The 16,811-nt window shown below is 30.5% G+C and overlaps 1 protein-coding gene across 5 annotated transcripts in view; it reads right to left on the bottom strand.

Moving 5' to 3' along the window:
- LOC105251013 (FH1/FH2 domain-containing protein 3) overlaps positions 1–16,000 on the bottom strand; it is a 186,536-nt gene extending 170,536 nt beyond the window's left edge. For 2 of the 5 annotated variants that reach the window (XM_025407328.1, XM_025407329.1), the window contains exons 1-4: positions 15,707–15,915; positions 2,233–2,452; positions 1,701–2,132; positions 89–1,406 (exon numbers count right to left, since the gene is read on the bottom strand). In XM_025407328.1, the coding sequence (XP_025263113.1) occupies positions 89–1,406; positions 1,701–2,132; positions 2,233–2,452; positions 15,707–15,727 (1,991 nt within the window). In that variant the 5' untranslated portion in view covers positions 15,728–15,915. Of the gene's footprint in view, positions 1–88; positions 1,407–1,700; positions 2,133–2,232; positions 2,453–15,706 lie in introns of all 5 variants that reach the window. The other 3 variants (XM_025407332.1, XM_025407331.1, XM_025407330.1) reach the window with 3 other exon arrangements.
- Positions 16,001–16,811: the final 811 nt, after the last annotated feature.

Raw genomic sequence — 16,811 nt, 5'->3', positions numbered from 1 at the left:
ATCTATAAAATAAATATCTGCTTCTCTCATATATAATTGCTCATATATTATATAAATAATTATTTCATTAGAAAGCAGATTTACATACCTCGACGTAGAATCTTTTCTCTGTGGAGTACTATGTTTTGAAGAAACAATTTCTTCATTTTGACTTTGACAATGTCCTTCCACAATTCGAAGAGACTCCTCGGTCTTAGAAGAGGAACTGGTATCAGATTTAGGAGTAGATCCTCTCCTTTCACAGTATGCTTCTCGTTTCGATGATATTATTTCAGTCTTTGAAGAACATTTGGAAATTTTCACTTCGTTCTTTGGCGAACCGCGTCCAACCCGCGGAATAGACTGCTTTCTTTGGTTATATTCATCGCACCTCGACACAGAACTTTGCCTGCTACTCCAATCTTCGCGACCGCCGTTGCTTTCCTGGGAATCCTCCATTGAATCATCTTTGCGGTGAAATGCAACATTCTGGTTGAAAATTCTGGAGTTATCTGCGAATCCTGAAGAATTTCCGCTCGCTTCAGTTTTCCGTCCTCCGCAAGAACACTGTTCGTTACCTCGTATTCTACTTTCGTTCATTTCCTTATTCGTGCCATGAATATTTTGTACGTTTGAATCTTTGGACGTTAAATTTTCACTGCTAGTTGTGCATTTTAAATCACTGGGAACTTTCTCGTTTTGATTTCTATTGCTAGAATTATGAGCTTCCTGACTAGAACTCGATGACTCTTTGGTGGCGGACTCATTTCTTGTGGTCACCGGAGCTTCGTTTGTTCTCGTATACGCGAAGCTATTGAATCTACTACTGGAAGAGTTTGCATTATTGAATCCTCTAGACGAATACATGGCTGGACTGCCAACCGATGTACCTGATGACGAGTATTTATCTAGATACGTTGACCAGGGTGCACCAGATATTCTATTGTTGCCTCCATACCTCGCGAATCTCGATGTTTCTTCCATTCGATCGCACTGCGTCTCTCCATCCATGGTATCCGGCAGTTTTCGAGATCGAGTCACTTCTTTTTGATGAACAATGTCGATTTCCGCCCGTTTGTTTCTGACATAGGATGAAGAAGCTGGAGGTGTCGGTGAAGTACTTCTGGTCATCATCGTTAGCGTCACAAATTCGCTGTCAGAAAGCCTATTGTTGCTTTCCTCCTCTTCCATTCGACTTGAAGTATTATACGCTTTGTGATTACCGTCTTTGTCAGAGATAGTTGCAAGCCTTGATTCCTCTTCGTCTTTCTGATTAGTAGACTTGGTACTCGCGTTTCGGAATCTGTCCGTCGCAGAATAATTTATAGTTGTAGGTACTCTTTCATTGCTTCGAGGTGAGAGAAATCGTGAACCAGCTGTCGAGCCAAATCTCGTCGAGATTGTAGTCGAGCTTGATTCGGATGTACCTGAAAAATTAACAGGTTTAAAAATAATTGCTTATTTGTGCCAATTTCGAGATTAAATAAACGAATAATATAATTTACACTTAATTATTTAGTTAAAGTTCATTGTCAACTTAATGAAAATAACTTTAAGAATTTTGAAACTTGTACTCTATTTTTTCTAATATTTCTTTTTAATATAAATTTAGAAAATATCTGTAAGATGGCTTAATAATAATAAAACTATAAAATTGAAAGGTATGCTTTTAATATTTGTTGTGATCATATTGTTTATCATTTTTAAACAATTACACTCACTGGGCGATGCTGCTGAGCGATTATAAGATGACGCTCTCGAATAGATCCTGAAGGAGCTTGCTTTTCCGACACCGACTTCCGGACTGGGCTCGCGTGACGTTTTTCCGGAATTGGAACGTAATCCTCTGTAAGAGACTGGCGGGTGATCCTTCTTTTCGATTCTACTGTCGCTGCTATAGCTTCGTGTAAAACTCGATCCAGGATATGTACCGGATCCGTATCGTGATATTCCTTCGGGCTCTCTGCTCTTTCCTCGCGAAGCCGGTCGGTTATATCTGTCCAACACGGAAGATGGCCTTTCCGATGTTTTGCCAGTTGAAAACGAGTATTTTTCAAAGAGAGAGGACCTACTACTAGACGGGCTTTTCACGCTCACGTCTTCAGACGACGATCTTCCGGAATGCAATCGATTTTTCTCAGCGTCTTTGGTATCTATGAGAAGTTTAAAGATAATATTTCTTTTAGATTGCGTAAAAAATAACGTAAAAATCATTTCCATAAAAATTATTGTAAAGAAATAATAGCATCTTACATGAATATTTGAATGTATTTTTCTCCTCAAGTTTATCTTTCTTGAGAAAAGCGCTCCCAAAACCACCGTACGCTCGCTCCTTGGTAGCAATTCGACTGGAATTTGATGCTACTCCGGAATAGCCGCTTCTGCAGCTTGGCATGTTTCCGCCGGAAGTATTCCTACCGAACGTGTTAGAAATACCAATGCCGGTTTTGCTCCGATATGCTCCTGTATCACTCTGCAAATAGAAAAAAATATAATGCACAATTTCCAATTATTCTAGTTTTATAAATATTAAAATTGTATAGAGTCAGATATTAATTTAGAATTTTTATTAAATTAATATGTAATTATATATCATTAGTTTAAATTTCAACTTTTTGTAAAAAATATTGTAAATGTTAGAACAATAATCTTTAAAGATTTCCATTTAGACAATAATTACATCTTTATTAAAAAGCCTTGAATAATAAATAACATTAAGTTTAATACATCAATCATACAAAAATAAATTTTAAAAATTATATAATATTCAAATATTTTGAGTATAAATATATAAATATGAAATAAATATATGTGCACATAAACTTTTATTTATACTACATATAATTATAAATATAAATCTTTTTAATAATTTATTTTCGAAAACAAATTGTTAGTAAATTTGATATTTTCTGTAATTTAAATCACATTAGTATTTTGTTATGTTGACAAGCTTTATCAGCCGCTTCTTGTGTTTACAGTAACGAGAAGAGATTGGACGTTAAACCAATAAGGTACTCACAAGAAATTAGGTTGTAGATGTCCTAGGATATTAATGATACTAAGGATAATACGGATAATGCATAGTTTGGATATTGCAGAGAAGATGCATCTAATGAACGTTTTCAGCAAAACTTCTTTGTTCAATAAATAAACATAAATCCATTCTAAGTGTATTATTATAACTCAAGAAGAGAAATGTCATCGATTAATTCTGTGATATAAAGAACATATAAATTAGAGAAATATTAATATAAAATATATGTATTTTAAAAGAGTATAAATAAAATTGTTTTGTTACAACTATTTTATTTTATTTTTTATTTTTTCAATAAAATAATGCATTATTATTAAATAATATTATTAAATAATATTTCCAATAATTTGAATAATTTACATTTTGATTGATATAAATAATCAACACTTACATCCAAATTATAGATAAATGAATTCCGATGTATGCATATACATAAAATAATTCTATAAAGTACATAATGATTATTAATATTTGTTTACGATATTGGTAATGGATTAAATCTTCTATTATATGCAATTGATATTTAGAGAGACATCTTGATAATCGATATATCTTTAATAAAATATTCAAACACTGTCTACTATCATAAAATTATCCTTTATATGTAAATCTAATTTTGCACAAATCAAATAAATTTATGTAAAATTGATTTAACTTAATTACTAACAATAAGCTAATAAAGTTTTGAACATACGTCCTCATTGGTGGCTTTCTATCATTAATCACCTAGTCTCTGGTCATAAATAGAATAAAGATGAAAAAAGGAAAAAATTAGCGGATGGGTGGACAACTACTTCCACGAAGTCTAAAGCAAACTAATACATCCGTGTGCGAAAACGAAAAACGATAATTCGTATAATTAACATAAATCTGGCGAAATGCCCCAATCTCGAAATAGACGGATCCTAACTCGGGAGTAATAACCTTAGCATTTCTCGCTCGCACAACGGGTGGCACAAATAATAATTTATATTTCTTCAACGACTCTTTAAAATATATAAATAAATATATAATAATAATTAAATTATTTTCAGATCTTTTTTCTATAATAATTAATAATTATAAATAAAACCTAATATGTAATTTTTCTGGTATTAATTTCACTATTAATTAATTTGAAAATAATAAGAAAGCGCACTTATAGAAAATCTTTACAGTTTATTTTCTCTGCTGCGATGTTTATAAATAATGCTGTTCATTATTATGTTAATAATATTCAATGCGATAATAAAATTATAATAATCGTTCTCTTTAAAAGCGTCAAAGTAATTTTTCCGAGCGAAAGCACTGCGCTACGTCGAAGATAAGTCCTTTTATCGCGTTATAGCTAATCCCATTATCACGTCTACGTCGATTTAAATTACGAAGTGATGATGTTTAATAACGCATTCCTTTTTAATCTAATAAAACTTAATTGCTCGATATATCGAGCAAATATTATGCAATAAAAATTACACTTGAAATAATGATTGTAGGAAATTAAAAATGTATAGGAAATACATATAAATTCTGAATACGTAATATCAACTAATAATAATATTAGACTAAATTATAATAATAAAATAAACTAAATTATAATATTAGAAGTTAATAATGTAAATTTTCTCTTGACAAATATAAATTTACTGATTGAAATATCGATCTGCAGTACTCACGCAAGAAATTAGCTTTTTGCCCATTTCTATCCAGAAATTTATAGCCAGTATATTCTGAGCAATTTCTGCCTTTTCTTTGCAATCGATCATATCTTTTATGTAGCAGAAAGAATAAGATAGAAAAAGAGAAACAGGGAGGAATAAAAAGAAGGAATTGATACAAGTAGTGTTTGCCAACTTCTTGAGCATGTTACGATCAATCTATCCAATATCAACCGACTTATTTATCGTTGCTTTGGGTTTACTAATCCGTCAGCATCCTTCGACAATGATAAATCTTCAATACAATTTTTATTATGTATGTCATCACATTGAAAGCAATATTGGCTCGAGTGAATTTGCCGATACTATTTTATCATTTATAAAAGTGCTGTTTACAACGCTCGTTTCATCGTCAGAAATTGCCATAAGTTGCTAGATAAATCGCTCTATTTCCGTCGCAAAAGCAATTGGCCTCGTTACACGTGTTCCCACCAATCTCTTTTTTCTTTCTTTAGAAAATACGAAGCAATAGAACGCCTTCATATAGACTTTCCCTCTTATCTTTATCGATGATATCGAGAATGATCGCGAGAAAATGTTACGAACGTGCGCACGGCTTTCTATCTCTACTGCGGTTATTTATCTTTTCATAACAACTCGCGGTGGGTGCACGACTTCTATGTTGCTTTTAAGACAACTGTTGCATAGCAAGACAATGCTGTAAAAATACATTCAATGAACTGCCACTGTACAAACTACAAGTCTATATCTCATAGTCATATCTTTACGTTGCAAGAGTTTTTTTTTCTTTAATAAAAAGTATCAATAATTTTATCATTTTCTAAAATTTGTGTGTTTCAGATTCATATTTTAATAGAAAATTATGGTTTTTAAATTCTTAAAAAAGAATTATAAAATGTAAAAGAATAGATATGCTTCTCTCTCACAAATATTCTATCCGTTTTAAGAATAGATTTTTTTTTGAAAGAATTTTAGCTGAAGTATAAAATACGCCGGTATTAAAACGCTTTTACAATGCTTTTTACACAAACTTATAGTGTTTGCACAATGACAACCGTTTCGTTGCAAAATTTATGTGTGCAGAAATACACATGACAGGATATCTGTCTGTATCAGCTCTGAAATTTTCAAGTTTACGCTGAAAATAGCAGAGCGAAAAAAGAACAACTCTCTCTATTCAGTCATCAATAAATCCGACGCAAAGTCATCACCTACAAACGTGAGTATACGTATTGTTGCATTACATTGAATACATAGAAGTAACAATACTATTTTTATATGTTATTTGCACTGATTTATATTTGGATGTACGAATATTGATTATTAAATATCATCAAATATATTTCCGCGTGTCGTACCATTAAGTCTCCATTCTCTAGAATTAGTTCTCTAGAATCTAGTATTGAAAAGTATTTTTATGAAGATTAAAAAAGAAAAAAATAATTATTACGAATTTTTATTTTTTTAGTTTAACAATTTTAGATTTAAATTATGCTTATATGCAAAGTAGAAAAGATAATTATATTGTTAAAATACACATGTGTTCAGACACTCTTCTTTTATTTATATAAATAATTATTATAAATAAATAATAAAGTCTGCCTCTCTTCTTATCTTTAACACGTACATGAAATATTAGATTGAAAATAATTAATTTTGCTTTATATCTTAATTGGACATTTTAATTCATTTTTTATTAGATAATAATAATTCTAATAATAATTCTATAAAATTCTAAAATAATAATAATTCTATAAAAAACATTTGAATATTGAATATCCAGTCCAAGAATATAATAGACAACAAAAAATCATTTTACAAAATATTTTTAACTATCACTTCTAAAATAAAATAAATGACTTAAATATATATGAGCTATTGTAAGCTTTTCTTTTCCATGACTTCGCATGTTAACGCTTCAAATGCTTCACTTGTTTGAAAGAAGTATTCAAGCTTACGACATAAAGAGACAGAGAAAAAGACAACGTTTTACTCGCGATGATACGGTACATTCTCAATGACACTGATGAGGATGTGGGCGACCGATGCATCGTAATATCAGCTTGAGGGGAGGCCAGATAATTGAGGAGTGTCAGTCTGATTTAACCTTTAGCGACTCGGTGCATTATTATAATTTATAACGCATGATGAGCTATCACGAGCTCGATAGAACTAAAATGTTGCTTAATTGCATTCTTAAATAGTTGAAATGTCGTTGATCCTTCTAGACCACCCGCTAATAAATTTGGAAAATGTAATCTTTCTTTTAATAGAAATTAAATCTTTTCTATTATTCATAAGTTTATAATTTTTATATTTTTTTATAAAATAGAAAAATTTAACAAAATTTGCAGTGTTTCGAAATACTTGGTAACAATATTATATATACAAATATTCAAATATTATATTCAATATTACAGTATCAAATATTATTCAACATATTACAGTATCAAATATTATTCAACATTACAGTATCAAATATTATATTCAATATAACAGTATGTATATATTTCTATATACATATTAATTATTTATTATTAATTAGTTACTTTTCAATTATCATCTAAATAATTTAAAAAGAATTAATTTCTCATATCAAAGAACCATGCAGTTTTCATCCAGTTACCTCACCAGAAAGCAAATTAGGTTACCTTCTACAACGGCGGTCTGTTATTTTACGGTTCACACATTGGGCACATGCCAAGATTTTCAGCACATCATGGTATGAATCGGGGAAGTAATTTCAGGAAGCTCTATCACACACGTGAACACGTGACGATTTTAGAAACAAAATTTGCATAATATCAATAATAATTATTGTCAATTCCCATGCTTTTTCAACATGATGATCATTGAAATAAGCTCCCTTTATAATTATTTAAATATATTACATTTTATGACAAGTATTAAAAGAATTTATATAAGTTTCGTGTTATATATTCGGTATTGAGAGAGATCGTGAGGCGCAAATGGATAAATTTCCCTCATCCGCTTCATAGACAGGGGAGCAAAATATGTTCGTAATACTGTGACAAAATTATAAAAACTTTCTATTAATAATAAAAAATTATGCTACAAGAGTATAAAAACTTATTTTTCAAATGAATAACCATAAAATTATAGAATACTAACAATTAAATTACATACAACATTTTACTAAAAAAAAATTAATATTATTATTTCTAATATATTGTAATGTTATGTATAATATATTCTATAAGAAAGTGAGAAAGTAAATTATATATTTTTATATTATAATATAAAGAAATGTGACCATTTTATTTTACATTTCTAAATAAATATAGCAAGAAAATTATTAATCATGCACGAAATATAATATATGTACATATTTAATATAATTTAATTCAATATCATATATCATGCATATGTTTTTCTTTTTATATAAAATATAATTTATTCCAGCGTTTAAATATTCGTTAACATTTCTTGTCAGACTCATATGGTGCTTTTTTCAAAAAAGGAGAGTTTACATATATTATCTTAATTTGATAAATAATTTATCATATCGTGGATCTATCTCTCTTTCTTTCTCCTTCTAGCTCTTTCTAGAAATCTGGTTTTGTCGTAAGTTACGGTAGAATATCCGGTGATACTTAAACTTCCTTGAAACCTTAGCAGCGCTTAGAAAAAGTACCGAGCAAAAAGATTCCTTCGCGGGTAGAGTACAGATTGAAGAATGTTAGGTAAGGGTTCTGACGGGAAAATTGCGACGGCCTCGCCGTGTAATTGGAAAACTTCTGGCACTGTGTAAGCTGTCGGAAGTTGTGGCTAAAACTCCTCTGTCCGGTTTCAAAGACGGCAAACTTCTCAGTAGCGTTACGAGAAACCGATAAATCGTTCATCATTACGTTGTCGTTGTTGAATCGTTGGAGTGTTGTCGACAGTATTATGATTGTGCATCTCTATTTAATGTTTTTTTCAGATCTGAAATATTTAAACATAGTTCTAGAAAGCAAGAATATGTTACTATGTGTCAATATATTACGATATTGAATATTATTTTCTTCTCTGGATTTATTGAGCTAAATCTCTGATGACATGAGAAAATAAAAATAATTAGAAAGATGTATATATTTTTCTTTATTAAATGTAATACTTTTTAGAATAAAAAAAACTTATAATATTATTATGGTATGCATAATTGTGATATAATAGAATGCCATAGAATTTATAAAATATAGAAAATATAAAATTTAGAACTATTTTCGTAAATAATGTAGATTAGGACGTTTTGGTGAATATTATTATTATTTAAAAAATAGATCTTTTTATATCTAAGTTTAATTATATATAAATTTAATTTTATTTAATATATGTTAAATTCAATACTTTTATATCAAAGCTAAAAAAGAAAAACAAAAAATAATTATAATATATGACTTCTTTAACATTAAAAAATATTTTTATTCGGTTTTATAAAAATCTTTAACAAAATAGTATCAATTAGGCAATAAATTTAGAACATAATTTACATAATTTGCAATCATATGCCGAAATAAACTGGCTACAATTTTAGCAATATTTCGCAAATCGAATTTAACACCGATAAATGTATATAAATTCCTTCACGTGCAAATGGGTTATTACATATTATTTCTACATATATAAAATGCATAATTTTCTAAAGATCTTTATTTTCTCGCTTTCATAAATCACACGAAGCTATGTGGCAGATCTGTAAAATAATCTTTATTGACATATCAAGATATAAAATGGATGCCAAAGTAGAAAATATCATAGATAGACAATATATAAATATAAATATATTACGTAATAATATATTTTATAATAATAAATATAAATATATTATTATTATAAAATATATTATTACGTGTTACAAGTTAACAGAATTAAAAATTTTATAATTTATATAAATAATAATATAATATTTTACGTATAGTTATTATTTTTATCTTTCACAATACTAACAATTCTGAGTTGAATTTACTAAAAAGTCTTTAACTTAATTAATTATTTTTTTGAAAAATAAAGAATAATATATTGCTAATGATAATTTCAGTTGACGAATTACAGAATTTTTTGTAAGAAGAGATTTTATTTTAGGTGCAAAAAATGATTCCACGCATCACGGGCCACTGAATATTTGCAAATGTGCGCTTATCGATCCGACTGGTCAACACATGCACTAGGTCAACCTAGCGAGGTGAAATTGGGTTCAATTCCGACAATTGATCCGCGAGATCAGCTGTGTTTGCCAACAACATTGTTGCCCGGCGCGATGCGACGCGTCACTAACAAGGCAACGATGTCAAAACAGCGATGCATCGACGCTAGGTTTGGCACGATCCCGAAATACCCATTTTGTTGGGAGTTTGATGGCAAATATTTCAGCAGCTTCGGTTCCGCTGTCGGTTTTAATGAAATAGTTGCGATAGTTACAACACGCGTGTTGAATAATAAATAACACGATTCAATTGATTCTATTTTGTCGGAAAAAATGTAACATAATAGAATTATAAATACGGTTTAATTAAATTTTAATCATTAATATATTCTCATTCAAATAACGGTATTATTAAAATTTGATAAAACATTTTGCTTGTTATTTTTTGATTATTTTTGAATTTGTTTTTCATATTGAGCAAGTAAAATTAGATATTTTAACACATATTCTTATTCAAGCTGAGAAATCACAATAAAATCTAGCATTTTATAATAAGAAAAAAGAGAAAAAAAGAAAAATAAAAAACATAATTTAAAATACTATAATCATGGGAGAAGGATAACATTGACAAATATAAGTTTATTGATGTTGAAAATGCATTTTAAATCTTTTCTATTATAAAAAAATTTTAATATTTTATATAATTTTATTATATATAATAATTACATTTACTTTATTATTATAGAAATATATGTTACATAAGACGCGCTCTGAATCTTATTAAGTGGCAAAGCAATTTTCTACTTTAATTGTACATAGGTGTGTATCTATTGGTATGAGATATGAATATAATATTACGTATAAATATAATATTCCATGCATTCTCTGCTCGATGACGGAGTAAACACGTGGTAGTTCTGGCATCAGTTGAGGTTTATGATTAATTCAATGAAATGGTACAACCAGTTTCTCTCGTACACGCCTGTTTCTTATAATGTGTACATTTGACAGTTCCGTACTCTTTCGAAATCCAGAAGCCAAAATATCTGTTTACTTCCGTCGTCACTTGAGTAAAAAAAAATGGCAAGTGGGCGATTTAAGCTGCGAAATGTCGTTTCTAATTATTTATGCTCTCATTTTGTAGCATTTGCGTGCATTTATTTTTATTGCTTTCTATTAATGATATCTATCAATAGAAAAAATTGTATAAGTTATGTAAAATGTCTTTTTATATATTTTTTTTCAAAAAAAGCATAATAATTGTCAAGATTAAGGATAAATTTTATGCTAAATTTTCCAGAAATGCAAAAATAAAATATTTTAATGCTTTCTCATATAAAAATAATATTATTTACGATTTTAATTTGTAATTTACTTTTCAAATAAGATTTCCGGAATAACTCTCTTTACCTATAACATTTTTTTTTCAAGCAGTCGTTTAATATTTTATTATACATCTTATAGTATTCTTAAAAGTCTTTTAACGAAACATCATAAAAGCTAAATCTGGTGCATTGCAAAAAGTCCGACTCCGTCTTTTTCAAGTGGTTTCGAATTGCGTATTAATAAATATCGGGTTCTATTGGAACGCAAAAGGAATAAAGTAGATATAAAAGATATAAAAGAAAGAGGAATGGTACGCTCGATTAAAAGCATTCGCCATCGTTCACGATTACTTCTCCTGAAATATTCAAAGAAGCTGTTAAATCTGGGTTCGCTGTCCGGACTCTGCAACCGCTCTGCATTTTCGTTAGAACATTTTAACATATGCGAACTTTCCCAATCTCTAAACGTATGCAGCAAGAGAAAGGAAGAGACAGATTACCAACATTGTTTCAACTATTTTCCACCTTTGGTCAAATCATCGTTTTCACCATGTTTAATAACCCCTTTTTTGTCTATTGCTGATAAAATATGAATGATAGCATTTATTCTTTTACGCAAAATTAAATAAATAATTCAAAATTAAAGATAATTTTATGAGAACAAATAAAATCAAAATGGAGATAATTCATGCATGTGTTACACGTTTCAAACATATATAATTCACTAATCATTTTCAAGCTTTAAACCTAATACATCTGATGTCTTGTCTAGGAAGTAGAGCACAAACATACGTAGTCTAAATTTATCCAGAGTTTCATCGAATGTATCTCATGTGATTTACTTATGCCGGGGTTAGTAGTTTGTTCAGTACAAATGTTACTGTTGTTTTACATGATTTTCATGGAAAGATGACAGAGATATGTTCAGATTGATGAATCAACAGGGAGAAAGTCCCCATTTAGCACATAAGCGAGCATATTGCTTGTTATAAATGAGTGAAAAAAGCACGAAGGAAATCGAAATGATAGAAATATTAAAAATGAGAAAAAGAGAATGCATTAGAGACTCATTAATGTCAAGCATACTTATAAATTGCATTTTTTAAACACAGTAATTTTAATTTAGCATTTTTATGTTCACGTTATACATTGTATTTAATATTCTTACTTCTGTCAATCTATTCAATTTTTATATTCAATTTTTACCAATAATTGAATAAAATATCTGAAAAGTAAATTTAATAAAATAAATTTAGAAGAAAATATAATAATATGCGAAGTTAAATAAGAATCAATTTTTCATATGTTCAAAAATCTTTTAATTTTATTTTACTCTCTAGTTCTCAAATCATCGTTTAATTAATTAATTTAATTAATTTACTTCTTTATTCTTAATTTTAAAAAATTCGCGCGATTATTTATATTTTTTATTTTACTATTTTTTTACTTTTTTATTCCAAATTAAAAAATATAATTATCATATTAAGCCATTCTATTTTACAATATATTCGCTTTCGACAGCAAGAGTAATTCAGGAAGAGCCTACAAATTTCCTGTCTTACGTGATACACATCGTGTACTCTGTTCGCGCGTTCTACCAAGCACCAGTCATCTGAAAGAGCCCGAGAGGAAGACGGTCTAAGGGTACAATCTTGCAGCCAGGTCGCGTACAAAAATCCTTATTGCTCAACGACGGTAAACTTCATGCAGGCTGAAGAGACCTTTCAAGAGTTTTTCGGCAGGGAGTCTTGACGTACACTGTATCAAGCTTGACGCGAATCATTCTTAAGACAAACCTCCAACGCGCCTCGGCTTTGAAATTCGACACCCGGTACATGACATCGTCTCCAGCGCCGATCACGGACGTATATATCGAGGCGGAGAAGAAAGCTTTATACACGAATATATACGAAGACGGGGGGCGCGGGCGGACGCCGTCTGGGAAAGACCCGGCTAATTTTGCTGGCCGCGTCGCGTCGCGTCGCGCCGGGACGACCCGCGGTGCTCCGATGCACGAAAATGTTTCTGAGAGGCATGCAGCCAGGGATTCGTACTTGGAAGTCACTAACGATCGCTTCGACCTCCTTCGATAAACGATCGAGCCACATCCCGACCGTGCTGCGCTTCCCGGTGATCGATCTTTTATGGCCCGCAGCGACCCTAGTCTGACGCAAGTCAGACTGTATCTACTGAATGCGCGGTACCTTATTTTTGTATTACAATAAGGAGACTCATCGATCGATTAATTTCAAAAATGCGTCACTTCGAAGACTTTCATCTTAAATTTATATTTTCTTAAACAAATAATATATTCATTGTTTTAGTTTGAAAACCTTCTACCTCTCCCTTTATAGATACCAAAAACGCACTTACTTTATTTTATCTGGAAATTTCGAAATATTTTAGAAATGCTATTTACATTTTTTGCTTGGTAAATAATTTACATAATAATTTGTTGAAAAAAGAAGTGAGATATTTTGCTTAAATTTAGTAATAATTCGATCTAAATAATTAAATGTCCCCACAAATGTGTATATTATGGTGTGTTTCTAAATGTGGCTGTCGTTTTGCAGAATTTCATTTTCTCCATGTTAAATTCTCCACCATGCAACGTGGCATAGTCAAGCCGGTACAATTCTAACGAAACATTCGTGATAAAGGGGCGAATTTAATTACGAGCTTGCGAGATCTACAGTATTCGCGTTGGAAACAGTACGGCATCGCGCCGCTCCGGTTGCAGTTTTAAACTAAAAGTGAAAAACTCAAGGCATGGAAGTGTAAACCGGTGCAACCAACGACTAGCGCAATAAAAGAATATCGCATCGTAAGCCTCGTGATAATTTATTAAGTACGAACACGCGAGACGCGCGTGCGAATCGCTTCTCGACAAAGGAGAATGCGCTCGCGTTATCGCTATTGAAAGACCTTTTCGATTTAGCGGTATCTTGCAAGCATCGAGATTGGTCCACAGAAGGAATAAGCGAGCATGCGACCTGAACCTTTGAACGATAAAGTTAATGGACTTCATTTACATTGCATAATTGCGACGAAAGCGGAGCTAGCACTCAAATTATACGCAAGGTCCAACGACCAGAACCAACAGCAAAGGTGCCCTTTGAATATTCGGTATGCTTAAAACACTCATTTACACTGTACACGTTCGTTAAGTATGCCAGGTCCGCAAGACCGAGAATTAATCGCCTTACTAGATGCCATAAACGCTCAGGTAAAATTATATCACATGTATAAGAAAAAGGCAAATGGCGACAATATATATTTGAATACACTACTGATACACGCAACACATTAAAACGCAACATGTGCAGCGTTTAAATCAATTTATGTCAATTTATACTTATGACGTACGAACATATATTGGTCACATTAAATTAGAATAAAAGTTTTAATAATCGCAAGCAAATTAAAATTACCTATCAAGTATTTTATTATTAACCTTATGTATTCGTCTGCTGTACCTCATTGTTGTTATTATTATGTTATGGCTTATTATATTGTTACATTTAAAAAACTTATTCAAAATATGTGTAATTTTATTTTAAATCAAAATTATTTTTGTTTATTAATATTAATATTTATTTTAATTCAAAAAAATTTCCTTTTGAAAACGATATAATAATATCGTAATAATAATATAATAAACAATATAATAATATTGTAAATTACTAGCATTAAAAGATATTAGAATCCAAAGCGATGTCTTATATAATGCTAATATATTGCGTCTATATGTAAATTAATTCGAATGATAAATTACGCTAAAACACAATTACGTTAGTATCACAAATTAAAATCATTTTCAATAATAACGTAGATATTTTTGCGGCAACATGAAAGAAAAATATTGCTTTGCAAACTTCATAAATACAAATTTTGTTATTTCGAGTTGATATCTTCAATGCGTAATTTGAAGCACGTGGGCAAGCATCGGTGGAAATTTTAAATAATTTACTCTAACAAAATCTTTTCTTGAATAATTTTAATTATTTTATATATTTTTAAATAATATTCTATTTTAAAATTAATTAAATCTTTCAATAACTTCTCTTTCAATAATTAACATTTTAATTATTTCTAATTATTAATCTATTCTATGTAAATGAATTATTTTTATTTAAACTAAAATTTGTTATATAATTAATAAATAAAACCTCTACTATTATTTACCATAATAATAAATAATATTCTTCTAAATATACTCCCTACTAAATACACTTTTCAGTACATTTATTTTGTTAATTTTTCTCATATTATAAACATAAAAATGATGGGCAATTTGAGTTGAGAGAAAATATCGATTTCTCATCGATTTAATTTAATTTAACATCCATTTCGATGTGTCATCGCGTCATATCAATATAGGAACATGTGGATATTTTTTCGCGTGATGGATGAAGAATAAAAATACTAGAGGCAGAAAATTCGTAACTTTTGGAGCACATTTGCCTATAATATTGCTAGCAAATCTGCGTGAAAATAAATGAACTGACGTTTAAATTAGAGAATTTAAAGATGATCAGATTAAATTAACATGTAAAAAACTTACATAGCTCCTGTACGATGCCATGATCCAGTGCTCCGGACGACGAAGAAATCTCAAAAGAAGGAAACAAATCTCCGGAATAGCTTTTTACAGTCAGCTTCACGGACCACCATCAAGTACAGGAGTAGCCACAGCACCGTCACACGATTCACCGGCACCAATCGTCCCACTGGGATAAAACGTTGAGGAGAAGAGGAGGTTACGGGTATCAAGGCCACGGATTAGAAAAAGATCGATCGTTTCGAGGAAAGCTTCTGCGCGATCTCACAGGAGAGAAAAGTGGCAAGTGAAGCGAAGGCGCTTCGTTTCGGACGAAGCTCGGACCCTGAAGAGCCGGCGACCCGCGAGGCACGCCACAGTCCCTCTTGTTCTCTTTTTCTCTCGCTCTCTTTCTCCTTTTCTTCTTAGTCTCTCTGCGTTTCCTCTTCTTTCTTCTTCTCGACTTCCCTTCTGCTGGTCTCGTGGACTTATAGCGATGAACCGTTTCCTTGTCGCACTCGTAGCGCTCACTCGAACCCTATTTTAAGAATAGCTTTGTACCTTCTCTGTCTCGCTCTCCATCCGTTTCTGCTTCGTCTTCTGCTTCACCGGCTGCGAGGAAGATATAAGTTTGTAGGGAGAGACTAGGGACGAGGGGATAAATCCCGCGTGCGAGTACATGCGTTTCCGCTCGGACGGAAACGAGATCGCTGTATGACACGAGTGGTCAATAAAAATGTCACCGTAGTCGACAAAATATTGACAGGAGAGTAAATTGAAATGTTAAACGTTGTCCCTTTCTTTGAGTTCGATTTTCCTTGGAAATAAACAAATTCAAAATTATAAAAATATTTTATTTTTTTATTTAATTTAATAATTATTAATTCTTCATACGCTTTTTCTAATTATATTAATTATAAAGTTATGTATACACTTTAGAATTTAAACGTTTTATATTTATTAAACATTTATATTTGTATTAATTATTTTATGTTTAAATATTTAAGTTTAAATGATAAAAAAAATTTTTCTGATTTTATCTTAAAAATTATATATTACCGATCATTTTCGATACTAATTTATTATTTTCAGCTTTAAAAAATTTTTGTTTCATTAATCTTATACTATT

This window comes from Camponotus floridanus, unplaced genomic scaffold (assembly GCF_003227725.1).
Source record: "Camponotus floridanus strain SB8 unplaced genomic scaffold, Cflo_v7.5 scaffold17, whole genome shotgun sequence".
Taxonomy (NCBI): Eukaryota; Metazoa; Arthropoda; class Insecta; order Hymenoptera; family Formicidae; genus Camponotus; species Camponotus floridanus.
The sequence above is the reverse complement of the archived record's forward strand: the minus strand, read 5'-3'. Positions and strand labels throughout refer to the sequence as shown.